The 13,728-nt window shown below is 50.6% G+C and overlaps 2 protein-coding genes across 5 annotated transcripts in view; one reads left to right on the forward strand and one right to left on the reverse strand.

Moving 5' to 3' along the window:
• KAT6A (lysine acetyltransferase 6A) overlaps positions 1–11,305 on the reverse strand; it is a 108,111-nt gene extending 96,806 nt beyond the window's left edge. For 2 of the 4 annotated variants that reach the window (XM_058669798.1, XM_058669797.1), the window contains exons 1-3: positions 11,153–11,305; positions 9,036–9,122; positions 7,866–8,780 (exon numbers count right to left, since the gene is read on the reverse strand). In XM_058669798.1, coding sequence (XP_058525781.1) covers positions 7,866–8,465 — 600 coding nt within the window. In that variant the 5' untranslated portion in view covers positions 8,466–8,780; positions 9,036–9,122; positions 11,153–11,305. Of the gene's footprint in view, positions 1–7,516; positions 7,833–7,865; positions 8,781–9,035; positions 9,123–11,152 lie in introns of those variants that run through there. The other 2 variants (XM_004592722.2, XM_058669799.1) reach the window with 2 other exon arrangements.
• Positions 11,099–13,728, forward strand: part of AP3M2 (adaptor related protein complex 3 subunit mu 2) — a 64,266-nt gene continuing 61,636 nt past the window's right edge. The window contains exon 1 of the mRNA XM_058669801.1: positions 11,099–11,237. The gene's annotated coding sequence lies outside the window, so the exon portion shown is untranslated. The remainder of the gene's footprint in view (positions 11,238–13,728) is intronic.

The raw sequence follows: 13,728 nt of genomic DNA on the forward strand, positions 1-13,728 counted from the left end.
GTCCTACTACATGCAGGAGTTTCAATTTTTCCCTAAGAATTTATATACTGTAAGTACAACACTATTCAACTACACATTATACCTCAGTCAACACACTGCCAGATTTATTTTTTTCTCAGCAGTCTGTCTCTTCCCCCCTTCACCCTCCCGCCCCCACCATCCCTGGCAGTTAAAGACAGTTTGGACCCAGTATGATACTGTCAATCCACATGCAGCACTAATTTTAACCTTTAACAAAATAGTGCCTTACTACAAACTGTTTCTTCACCTGTTCCCAAACAAAGCTGAATTCTTCGGGCTTGAATTTAAGAGATGAAAGCCATCTGCTGGGAACTATGACTGTGGCAGAAAGAAAATCCTGAAGGGACGGCCTCCAGTCTTCCCAAGAGCTGCAGCTGGATGAGCGCTAACCCAGCTCCCTGGCCATTCAGCAGCCGCTCCCACTCTGCCGGCCCAGCGCAGCCAACCGTCACCATCCAGGGCAGGACGGGCTCTCAGTTCTACCAACAGCAGGGGCTGCTTTCTTCTAAGAGAACTTAAACCACAGCACAGAAAGTATTGATTACTAATTTTAAAAAACATTCTCCATTTGCCTAGAAAGTTTTTTCCAAATTCTACTTTAAACAGCCAACTCAGTGCCTGTTGTCAGTTCTCGCACACAATGAAGAACCAAGTTAAGTGAAGAAAAAGCTTTCTTGGGAAGTTTTAAATGGAAAAAGAAACAGATGAAGGAGATTCTTAGAATCTCGAGGGGCCTAGAGCGATTTGTTGGACATGCTTGGTTTGGGTCTGCCCTCACAGCACCAAAGGTAAACACAATGTAAAAAGTGGTACTGTTCCTGCATCCAGGCGGACGCCACAGACAGGGGGCACGGAGGAGAGGAAACTTAATGCGTTTCTCATTTCTTTACATGCCATTTATGTTTTAATGGGGTCCCACAATGAAAACATGATTAAACAATTATATTACTACCCTGTCTGTAAACGTGAGTTTCTTCTGAGACTTCCGTAAGCACATGTTAAAGCACTTAGGTCAATGCCCCACATGCCATCAACTTCTAACAAATGTTAGCTGAGAACAGGCACACCTGGTAGGCGGGTGCTGGGTGCTCGGCACCCTGGCTTCTGACAACCTCCGTGGCTCCTGGGCCCTTAGTTCCCTCTGTTTACCTTATCAGTTTCTTAGTAAGTGCTAGCAACTACAAGGACAGAAAAAAACAGGCTGTGGACATGAATAAAGTACCTAAGCTTTGATTAATAATGGCTGATCATCAAACTTCCATAGCTCAAGTTTTTGGAAGGTGTACTGTTGGCTTAAGATTACCAAACATTCCTAAGCACATCAGCTAACAAGACCACATACGTATGTCAAAGTGGCTGTACTGGAACAAGTGGTGCTTGAATTGCCTTTAAATCCCTGAAGCTTTTTAATCAATTCCTAACCACATTTACAATTAATTCACCTTAGTGACTTGACAGTAAGGACCCAGCACACCAAGTCATTTAAATTGGCATAAAACATGATGTAAGATATACATGGTAATAAAAAATTAAGTCACTAGGGCAGGTGTGGTGGAATATCATGTTAATCCTCCACCTACTAGTGCCAGCATCCCATATGGGTGCTGGTTCAAATCCCAGCTGCTCCACTTCCGATTCAGTAACTTTCATATTGCCTGGGAAAGCAGCGGCAGATGGACACGGGCCCCTGTAGCCACATGGAAGACTGGGAAGAAACTCCTGGCTCCCAACTTCGGATCAGCTCAGTTCTGGCCACTGCAGTTGTTTGGGGAGTGAACCCAAGTGGAAGATCTCTGTAAAATCTGCCATTCAAATGAAAATAAATTTCACAAAAAAATTAAGTCATCAAATGCACTTAAAAATTGTTTCAATCAAATTTAGTACTATTGTATCTCCCACGTTTTGTGGCACTTTTGCTGAGTTTTGTGCTGTTTTACAGTGAGCCATCACTCTGCCAGGCCTTCACACAGGGACAGCTACTAGTCACTGTCCTTTTCATAATGTATCATAGCAACAGGATCACTTGAAATTGAAATAATCAAGATTACATTTACAAACAATTTTCTAAAAGAACGAATACAATTTTAAAATTCTATTTAAACACTTTTCTTAAAGAAATATAAAATAATTTTACCATAAAGGTCATTCCCAAATAACCAAAATTTCTTAATTCTCAGTAACTTGAAAACCTATCTTCATTCCAAACCACTATCTCTATTAGTAGCTCTATGTAAAAAAAATGGAAATTCCTGTCAAAGTCCCACTTACTCTAACACACTTCAGGAAAATGCAGTAACACGGACTCCACTCCAAGCAAACTGCATCAGGATGCAGTGCTAACACAGAGCAGGGCATTGACCTTGTCCCCTTTCTGGCCGCACCAGCAGTCGGGTACTGACCTGAGCAGCACCTAGTGCACGCTACCTCCTCCACCCTTGCCACGTGAACGCCTCGGCCACAGATGCTACACCATGAGCAAAGGACACATATCTCTGCACTAATAATATGGAAAATAAACTATGTACATCCTGGCAAATGATTCTGAATATGTAAAATTAACCCAGAAATTCCCAATCGATCAGGATTACTCCTGAGAGAACATAGATCCCTTCAAGACTCAACGTATCAAGATTAACTGTTGGAAGGACCATCACAGTCTGTCACCCAAACAACTTCCATTTATTTCCAATTACTTCCCAAAGATTCATGATGCTTGTTATGGGGGGTGGGGGGGAAGTGATCATAAAAGAAAAGGCTCTATTTTTATAAAATAGGACTTTAAAATGTTTTCTAACTGTCTTCCTCAATCTCTCACCTAAGACCCTAAAGACACCGTTAACAGTAAGCACTGGGGCCCGGCGGTGTGGCCTAGCGGCTAAAGTCCTCGCCTTGAAAGCCCCGGGATCCCATATGGGCGCCGGTTCTAATCCCGGAAGCTCTACTTCCCATCCAGCTCCCTGCTTGTGGCCTGGGAAAGCAGTCGAGGACGGCCCAATGCCCAATGCATTGGGACACTGCACCCGCGTGGGAGACCTGGAAGAGGTTCCTGGTTCCCGGCTTCGGATCGGTGCTCACCGGCCCGTTGCGGCTCACTTGGGGAGTGAATCATCGGACGGAAGATCTTCCTCTCTATCTCTCCTCCTCTCTGTATATCTAGCTGTAATAAAATGAATATATCTTTAAAAAAAAAAAAAAAGTAAGCACTGAAATGTCTACTGAGTAAATGACTTAGTAAGTAAATTACTGTACAGTAGCACTTTATTTCAAAAACAAAGATGCTATTCAAGCCAGTCAGACACTACCATCCTCACCTACATCTCAATTCAAGCAAGTAACATTTTGTCCCAAATTAGAACACTACTGTACCCAGGCAACCAAATCAGAAAACTGGTAACAATGGAAAGGAAAATTAGTAAGTATCAATGAAGCATATAAAACCAGATTATCCCTGACATGGTCTCATCACCAATCCAAAGTCAGCTTTGGAATTTGTTCTTCGATAGAAGGAGACAAGGAACATGGTGAGAGAAACCCATCCTCCCACAGGCAGCCGCTGTGCTAGGAGGCCAACACTCCCAACTCCAGTGCCGCATGCACACACAGGAGATAAAACCTCACTGTTTCCAAGAGGCAGATGGTACAAACCCAGCTCTCCCTCTCACACTCAGTGACCGCCTCCATTTCCTCATGTGAAAAAGTAAAAGCTAGGGCCTGGTGCGGTAGCCTAGTGGCTGAAGTCCTTGCCTTGCACACGTCGGGATCCCATATGGGCACCAGTTCTAATCCCAGCGGCTCCACTTCCCATCCAACTCCCTATTTGTGGCCTGGGAAGGCAATCAAGGATGGCACAAAGCCTTGGGACCCTGCACCCATGTGGCAAAACCTAGAAGAGGCTCCCAACTTCGGATCTGCACAGCTCCGGCCGTTGCAGCTACTTTGGGAGTGAAACAGCGGATGGAAGATCTTCCTCTCTGTATGTCTGACTTTCCAATAAAAATAAATAAATCTAAAAAAAAAAAAAAAAGGTGACAGTTGCTGTCACACTGCATATGGTAGCTATGTGAGGATTAAATCCCTCAATACATACACAGCAGTTATTGCTTTCTATGATTTCAACTGCCCAAGGTCAACAGTGATACAGAGTGGAAAAATCCAGAAATAACCAATTCAAAAAATTTCAAACAACTTTTAATACATTATTGTAACTGTTCTGTCTCAATTATAATACCACTTCATCTCCTACTGTGCTTAATTCATAAAAGAAACTTTATCATAGTATATATGTATGGGGAAAACCAGAGTATGTACAAGGTGCCTCTCAACTTACATAGGGACTGTGTCCCCACGAACTTAACAGAAATTCAAATGCCACCAAGCATAGTGTGTTTTTAATGCACATAGCACACAGCCCATCCTAGGTCAGCTCACAGCTTCCCCTCCCTGCTCCAGAGGACTGATTGGGTCCTGCTCTGCCCGCCACTGCCAGAGATCATCCCCTATCAGCTGTCACTAGCCCGGGGCAAAGATCCAAATTAACAGCACCACGCACAGTTCCCACTGAATGTGTCCTAAGTGGAACTACCCAACCTCAGAACTGTCAGAACTAGCTGTCAGAACTAGCTGTGGTTATAAGACGCTCCCTGGTGGGTCTGGAAACCTGGGACCCTGTCTCCAAGGATAAGCTACTGCCCAGCACTGGAGTGACGACCACAGTGAAAACAGTTCAACACACAACTCACACCCTAAAGGTACCACAGAAATGCTTCTCACAACATGGGTAAAACTTCCAAATCACAGTATCCCAGACTCTCTTCCCCACTTGACTTTAAAAAGATTAATTTATTTCAAATTCAGATGTCAAAGAGGGAGAGTAGGGTGAGGGAGAAAGATCTTCGTCTGCTGGTTCACCCACAAAAGCACCCACAAAAACCAGAGACAAGGACTCCTCCTGGGCCTCCCACAGGTGGCAGGGGCTATGCACTGGCCATCCTCCACCATCTCCAAAGATTCCTCAGGAGAAAGCCAGATCTGAACCTGAATAATCAGGGCCCAAGCAGGGATTCAGAGATGGAAGCAAGCAGCTTCACCTGCATATCACAACACTGGTGAAAACACTGTGCAAACACAGGACGTAAGCTTTTCAGCCCAGTGACTGCTGCCCATGTCCCAAGGAGTGGGGGTGGGTTGGGGTAGGGTGGGATGGGGTGGGGGGTGTGGCGGGTGTGTGTGCATGTGTTTGTGTGTCTGTCTGTCTGTCTGGACTGCATTCCCAGTTCTGGCTCCTGACTTGAGTTTCCTGTGTGTAGATCATACAGACCATAGCAGGGAGCAGGGATAGGTCATGTCATGTGGGAGACTCAAACTGCAGCCCCATGCAGCACAGACACTATAGGCATTTAGGGAGTAACCCAGCAGATGAAAGGCTCTCTCTCAAAAAAGAAACTTAATGTAAGGACACACTGAGGCACAGATATTCCTTAAAATATTCCTATACAGTTGATCTCCCAAAAGGGAAATCACTTAGCTGTTAAAAATCTCACATGTAGCTCTACAGCTCCTCCCAAAAGTTAATGTCAAATAAGCAGACAGAATAGATGCAGAACACAGTAAGCAGGCACGTGCTCAGGTTCACAGTGTGGCACTCCAGGAGACAAAGCCCTGTCGGCTCCTAGCAGCTCGCCTAGCCCAGCCCACTGCAGGGACTCAGCAACTAATGCCTCAAAGTCAGACCACACTCCTTTCTCATCACTGTGGCCGAGCACTGGGAGATTCCTGATGTTCCTAACAGCAAGCCAGACAATTCTGTAAAGGGACTTGGAAGGGAAGGGTGGCAAAGAGAGCTCACGAAAAGCAGCGCAGAGTGTTCAGAAGAACAACTCCTCCCCCTAGTGCTCACAACACCAGGATGCTGAAGGTGAGCTCTTCATAACTGGGGAAAGTCACTCAGGAAACTACACTGGAAATAGGACCCCATGTAACAACAGAGCAGAGTTGGGTATCCGGTCCCATAACCAAGACACTGGCTGCCAAGCCCAGGTCCCAGATTCCAGGGCTGAGAGCAACGCCCACCACCAGCTCCTGACCCCAACTTCCTCCAGGCACAGACCTGAGAGGCGGGGACAATGGGCCAAGCAGCTGGGTCCCAGCCACCCACAGGGTGGAACCTGGGTGGAGCTGCAGGCTGCTGGCCTCCACTGAGCCCAGCCCTACCAGGCGGGCACTCGGGGTGTAAACAAGTGGCTAGAGGCAGTCCTGCGCTCCAGCTCCACTGTGGTTCCTGCGCTCACTTTGCCTCTCAAATCACAACCAACAAGGACCATATCTCGTCACCTCTAAGGTCAGAGGTATCATCATCTGCTTTCCAAGGATAACAGCACACGTGAAATGTCCTCTCAAACTCCAAACCTAGTCACTTCAGTTAAGAACACTCTACACTGAAGCTGTGGACCCCATCAGTATGTCTAACCAAAGCAACCTGACAGATTCCTACTGAATCCAAACACAAAGCTGCAATTCAACAAGGCCCAAGGCTCCAGGCCTCCTCCTCCACTGCTTCATGCTGCCTTCTAAATACACAACTCACGTTTATGTAAGATTAATGCTTCAAAAGTTAAACACCTAATTCAAGGAAGGGAGATTATTACAAAAGCAAACACCCAAGCGTTCTAACTAGAACTTGTAACACTTAATTCACAGGTATGGCACTGAACCCATTTAATTTCCTGTCTCCACACAGTTAGCCTGTTAGACCATTTTGATTGATAACAGAGGCAGAAATCCAGCTGTTATATTTAACTTCAGCCACATGACCAGGAAACCATTCTTAACAGGTAAAGTTCTACAGCACAGAACTGTAGAATATAGCATCTTAATGGCTGACCCACCTTGATTTTTTAATAAGCACTCTACGTGCCCGAATGGTCCCTTACAAGTGGTATTCTCTCGAAGTGCCTTACAAGTGGTATTCTCTATCAATTCACTTTAGGAGTGAATACCTATAGATAATGCTTTCATGTCACAGGGAGAGCCAAACTCAAACCTATTACCACTCAGAGCACCAGAAATCAAACTCACAGCTAAAATATTCAGTGTGGGAAAAAAGCAGATAGCTACTCACAAAACTCTCCTCATCTCCAAATTATCTGCTGAGCAGTCAAAGTTTACCATTGAGACTACATACTTCCTACTGCACAAAACAACAGCTTTAGACGCACAACAACGGAAGGCATACTACCTGCGCATCGAAACTTCCAGTCTCTGGGACTTGTCTCATCTGGGACTGCACTGCTGCTCCCTAGAACCACAGCGGCTTTCAATAACACTAAGACTTCATCACAGGCAAAGACACAGCACAAGACACGAAACTGTCCTCCCAGCAGCCGCAGCGAGGCCCGCCAGGTCCGCTAGGTTACTGCTGTGGGTCTCAGTAAACCTGTCTCATGCCTAACGACAATCTGCCGGAGTGGGACAATCACAGGCAGGTTCTTGGAGTCACCTGCCACTTTGCCATTCAGGTCCGCAGCACTGGCTCATCAGCAAGGCCCAGAAGTACAGGTGTCCTAAGAATCTTTAAGTACAAATTTGGAATGCGTGTCACTTTTCAATTCTAACCCAAGCAAGTTCTAGGCAGAGGAACGCTCTATACGTGGAATCTTGGACTCCAGGTATCTCACAGTAATAGAACCATCAGCACCTCTGAAGTTCTCATAGTTGGAACTCACCAATAGCCAGCCAGGGGAGCTCTCCAAACATAAGGCCTGAATGCGACTTGCACAGGAGCATCAGCATCCTGTAAACGTGAACTTGGGGCGTCGGGAGGACTGAAGCCTACACCTTCAGCTTACCTTATCCTTTTCATGTGGAAGGAGCGCCACGGGAGGCAAACAGGAGAGAGACTCGCAGGCCGCCTTCCCCTCCACGCCGCCTGCTTTCGTGCTGAGCCGGTAAAGAGGTCCATCTTTGAGGAGGCGGCCATGGCCCACGGCGCGCTTGATAGCCAATCGTAGCTGCTGGTGAAAGCCAGAGGCGGCCCCGCCTCCAAATAACGCGGACACATCTTTCTGACCTTTCAGAAAACGCTCAATACTTTTCAAAGTTGAGCCCCCAGACTCCGCCAAGCCCTCAAATGCCCTTTTGATCAGTTTATTCCAATCCACATTTTGTTTACTCTCCAATTTTCCATGGTTTCGAGGTTTGGGAAGTGCTATTCGCCCAGGATTATCAGGATCTTTATAGGAATTGAGTCCTTTATTTGAGACTTTTAAAATTGTTCCATCTTTAACGCTCAACTCCAATTGCTCTAGGACAGTTTTCCGATCCAAGCCATGGGAGGATGACACCGCATTGCATATCCTTTCCTCCGAAGGACGCTGTTTCTGCTTCTTGACTTTCTTGATGGCCTCCAAAATCCACTCGGTATACAGCGGGTTAGCGAGTTTTACCATGGTGAAGGATGCTGTATATCCATAGAGTCGCTATCCCTTATCCTGATGCAGCGTCAGTCTCACACCATGGAAATCAAGACTCTCGGAGGCTGGGGGCCAGTTAACCATAGCATACACGTTTGCTGGCCTGAGTCCTTCCTCGTGTCCTCACACAGCGGAATACCTCTGCCCTCTGACTTCAGAAACGTAAACAGCCTGTCACTTGAAACACCTTCAAAGTGCCCAACGGCACCATGCGTGGGACTCTTCATCAAGCTGCAAGCACCCGACACGATTCATTCCCAGCTTCAGGGTGGAAAAACATGCATCCTATGCCTGAAAAACAATGAGAACAGAATCAGTCTTCCGTGGAGACCTGAAGTGTAAACAGGCTACGATTCTAACCCCCTAGTCTTAGAGCAATCAAACAGCTGGCTAGTTTGCTGGGCATTGATGGCACAAGTTTTCACTCGTTACTGTCACATTCCAAAACAGTTATAGGATTTAGAAAGCAACAAATGACACGAGGAATTAGCAGACAAGATGGCAAACTCCAGGAAGCACCTGAAGCACACGACAGGCTCTGCTCACCGTCCGCGGACTTCACCTCCTCCTCGACACGCTTCCCCAAGAAGCTCTTCAGCACTTCAGCAAGTGTGGGGGTTAGCAGCCAGAACTCTGCAAGGAGACAAGAGTGAATCGCTCATCCTTCACAACTCCAGACACTCAGAGTGGATGAGACAGTTAACATAGGCAGAAACCCGCTAAGCACGACCGCCACAACAATTCACTCAGACCATGGTCGTGTTCTACGTACCGTACTGCCTTAGTGAACTTACCAAATTGGAAAAACGTGTGCCACCCATCTACTGTGAGTGCTTAAAGAATTGTCAAATCGTCCAGTTTGCTTCATAGTTGAACTATTACATGCTGGTAACACAACCCTAAGCTACTGAGATCCACAAAGTGGATTGTTCCTCAGCAATCTACAAAAAGAAAGACCCAGCATCACTGCGGGAGGAGGGGACGCATGTGTACATCCTATAAGCTCCAGGTACACACCAAAAGAAGTAACGCTGGCTGCTGCTCCTGGGACTAAAGAAAAGTCACCGTGACACCAGGCTGCTGTCCTGAAATGCACATCCATGGGTAAAGAATAAACATATAGACACACAATGAGACTGTCTCCCTGGGTCAGAGTTCACACTCTTGCACACAAAATCTGACAAACCTGAGTTTTCCTGAACTCACTTTTGGTGATGCACTCCAAACATAACCAAGTCCTAAGCCTCCAAAAGTTAAGCTGTGTTTTCTGGAACTTCGGCAATTGTTCTGGAGAACATTTGCATTGCAGCACATGGGGCTAGGAGGCTGGCAACAGCAACAACTGTTCTTAAAAGTGACATTAAAGTCAAAAGAGTGCAGACACTAGCCAAGAGCCAGAACTATTACCTCCGAGCAGGACAAAAAGGCTCAGGTGAAATTCATCGTGAAACTAATTTCTCCACAAGGAAATCCTTTGGCGAGGGTCTCAAAAAGGGACGATATCTCACAGGACCGCTCTAAAGAAAGATCACTCCACAGACCGCAGTTTTAGGCCAGGTGCGGGGTCGCCACATGAGCGGTCCTGAGCGGTCCGGACGGACCGGGGACAGAGGTGCCACAATGAATGACAGCTACTCATTGTCTCTCTCAGGGCCGAGTCTCCGGGGTCTTCCGGAGGCGCCGTGCCGGGGACTAGAACCGCGGCTCCAAGGAAAGTGCACCTGAGGCCGCAGCGCGCACCCCGCTCCCGGCCCCTGCAAACGCCTCTGCACGCTCTCTTCTTAAACAGCAAAGAAACTTTAAAAAAATAATAATAAAACTTGCAACGGCAGCACCCCCAGTCGTCTGCCAACGGGCTGCCCGCTCGCGCGACGGGAACAGAACCCGAGGAGTTAAAGTTAACAATGAAATCACGTGAAAGAGTTTCAGCGCCGCGGACCTCCTGCGCCCCGCGTCCCCCCAAACCCCCACGCTCCAGGCCGGCCCAGGCTGCAACGAGCCTTACAGTTCCCGCAGCTCCGTCCCCGGCGCGAGGGTTGACAGCGGCCCGGACCGAGGCTGACAGCCCGGCAGTCACCACCCCCGCACGTGCCGCCGCCTCCGAAACCACAACACCGCCCGGCTGTCACCCCCGCGCGCCTCGGCCGCAGCCCCGCTCGGGTATCCGCGCGCCCGCCCGCCGGCAGCGGGGAAGGGACAGCGGCAGGGGCAGCGCCCGGGCCGCGGCCGGAGCTCCAGCCCCGCGACAGCGCGGCGGGCGGCGGGGCGCAGGTGGGGCCGTGGCGGTGGGCGCGCCCCGAGGGAGGGAGAGCGGGCTCCGCCGGCGCAACCCGGCCCCCCAGGCGCCGCGGCCTGGCCGCCCCGCCGGCCTTTTCCCCGGCCGGCGCCCGCCCGCGCGGGGACCCGCGGGGACCCAGAGCCGCGAAGGCAGGGCGGGCCGGCCGGCGCGCGCGCGGGCCGCGGGGCGGGGGAGCCGGGCGCGAGGGGCCGGCCACGGCGCCCCAGCCCAGAGGCCTGGCGCAGAGCAGCGGGAGGCGGCGCAGGCCGCGGCGGGGCCTGCAGCCCGCCCGCCGACCCCGCGAGTCGGCAGAGCGGGGTCCGGAGCGGCGCCGCCTCGGGCTCGGCGGCCGGGGACGGTCGGGAGTGGCCCCGCGGCTACTTACCGGGGGGAAAGAGAGCCGGGATCCCGGGGCCCCGAGCCGGACCGCGGAGATGCCCCAAACTGACACGGCCGCCATCTTGGAGACAGTGAGCTCTGGCCGGGGGGAGGGGAGGCGAGGCGGCGGAACAGCCGCGGGGGGAGGGGAAGCGTCGCGAGGGAACGGCCGCCGGGGGAGGGCGCGGGAACAGCCCGGGCGGGAGGCGACGGGGAGGAGGGCCGGGCGGGGAGCGCGGAAGTGTGTGTGGGGTTGTGGGGGGGCGGCCGAAGAGCGGGAAGAGCTGGGCCGGGAGCCGGGAAGGGCCGGAGGGCGGGGCGGGGCGGGAGGGAAGAGCCGGCCGGGCGGGTCACGTGGGGCCGGTACAAAAGGCCAAAGCCAAAGCGGGAGGAGGATTCGGTGGGGCTGGAGGCCAACGGCTGGGTGTCGTAGCCTGCGTCTCTGGCGCGGACGCCGGGGTGTGTGTGTGTGCGTGCGTGCGCGCGCGCCTGTGTGGAACGGGTCGGGAGGAGAAGCTGGCGGACCCCCGCCGCCGCCAGCACCTCCACGCAGCCGGGGAACCTGAGGGCAGGCGGCGTGGGTGGGGCGGTGTGGGCCCGGCGCGGAAATCCGGCGGGCGGGCGGCGGTGTTTGCGCGGAGCCCAGCCGGATCTCCCACGGCGGCTGCGGGCGCCCCCTGTTCGTCCTTCCCGCGCCTGAGGAGGAGCGGAGCGGGGTGCGCTGGGGAGCCGGGCTCTCCTCAGCCGCCGCGCGGCGCGCACGACGCCCTCCCTGCCGGTTCTGCCCCGGCGCCGGGCTCCAGGTGTATGGTGTGTGTGCGCGCACACCTGCGCACGCCTGAGTTTGTCGCGCCCCAGCCGCCGCCTGTGCACGCCCCGGGCCGAAACCGCCAAACTGGCACTTGGTCACGGCCTGCCTGCAGCGGCGCCGATGTTCCTTTTGTCTCGTCTCGTGTAGTTTTAAACTCTGGGAGACAGGGTTTGAGTCACACTTGTTCCCGCCCTGGCCCCACGTTCACGGGAATGACAAATGGAGACCCGCACTCTCGGCTCGCTTCTTGGAAAGTGTGTACTTGCCCACGTCGCCCTTCCCGAAACACCTCGCGTCTCGGTTTGCTCCCAGCTAAGGGGTTCACCTCCTTTCGCCAACTGATTGCAATATTGATCACTTATCTGCTCCGTTCTTTGGCACTTGCTGCACGGTCCGCGATGAGCGCTTTGCGTTTGCCAAGTACCAAGCATAAGGTACCTTCGCGAGCAACCATTAAACAAACAGCAGCAACACATGAGCATGTAGAGCCCAGGATTTCAGTCCAGGTACCCACATGGGAGATAGGGACCCCAGGCAGGTAACTCATCACCTGCTGTTCCCCCTCCATCCCCAAGGTGCAGAGTAGCAGGACCCTGGCATCAGGAGCAGAGCCAGGACTCAGATACAGGAATGCAGTTGTCCTAACTGCTGGCCATAGGTGAACGTGTGTGTGAGACTATATATACACCTTAGATCGCCTGAGCCGTTCTGTAACAACCTAATAACCTTACGTTCAGATTACAGGCTACTAAGTCACCCCTTGTCACCTACTTCCAGCCCCCTCTCCAGATGAGAGAAAAGGGGGGACTCAAAATTATGAGAGGAGCCTGCATTACCCCTCCTATTAAGGCACTGGTTCCTATCCCAACTGATGCAACTCCCTGCTCAAGTACTTGGGCTCCTGCACTCATGTGCGATACCTGGATGAGCCTTCTGTCTTCAGCCTAGCCCAGTCCCAGCTGTAGAGCCATTTAGGGGGTGACCCAGACTGGAAGGTACTGGAAGATATTTTCTCTATCTATCCCTCGGTAACTCCTTCAAATAAAAATAAAATTCCCCCAAAAAGTAATAATAAAATACGAAGATGGATAGTTTCTGTTCTAGGTGAGTCAAACTAAATGGAGCCGTGTAGGTAAGGAAAACACATCCAGGAGGGAGGAAAAATTCTCTCTGGTGGAATAAGTGGTAAAGGGCTTCTGTTTACAGAAAGTGACAGATAAAGTCCCATTTATAGAAAAGGAGTCCTTCCTGCCAGACAAGAGTGTGCTCTTCATAGCAGTGGGGGGGGGGGGAAATTATATGAGGAGTTATGTTTGCTTTAGGATGATTTGGAAGAAAGCTTGCCACTACGGTCCCAGAGAGAAGACCTTACTGGAGATGGAGTACGGAGCAGTCAGAATGGAAAACAATTTGCAACAAAAAAGGCAGTTGAGCTTTTGAAGCAGCTTGCATAAAGAGACTTGACTTTACATTTACATAGCTAAATGGTTCTCCCGAGGCCTTCTCAAAATAAAATTTTGCCACAAAGACAGATTAAAGTCCTCATTCTTTGCAAGTTGAAAAACAATCAGCAGCTCTGAAAAGCAGCTTTTCTTAGCGCCCATCCAGGGCCAGGTGCTGAAGGTGACTTCTCCCTTCAGTCTTGCTCATTAACTGTGTTTCTGCACAGAGCCTAGGTCAACCAAAAAAGGGAGGATTGCTGTGTTCAGTTTTAGTGGAAGAAATTTTTAGCACATTTACATTTAATATAGTTACTGGCAGATTCAAATATC

Source organism: Ochotona princeps, chromosome 11, assembly GCF_030435755.1.
Source record: "Ochotona princeps isolate mOchPri1 chromosome 11, mOchPri1.hap1, whole genome shotgun sequence".
In the NCBI taxonomy this organism is placed as follows: domain Eukaryota; kingdom Metazoa; phylum Chordata; class Mammalia; order Lagomorpha; family Ochotonidae; genus Ochotona; species Ochotona princeps.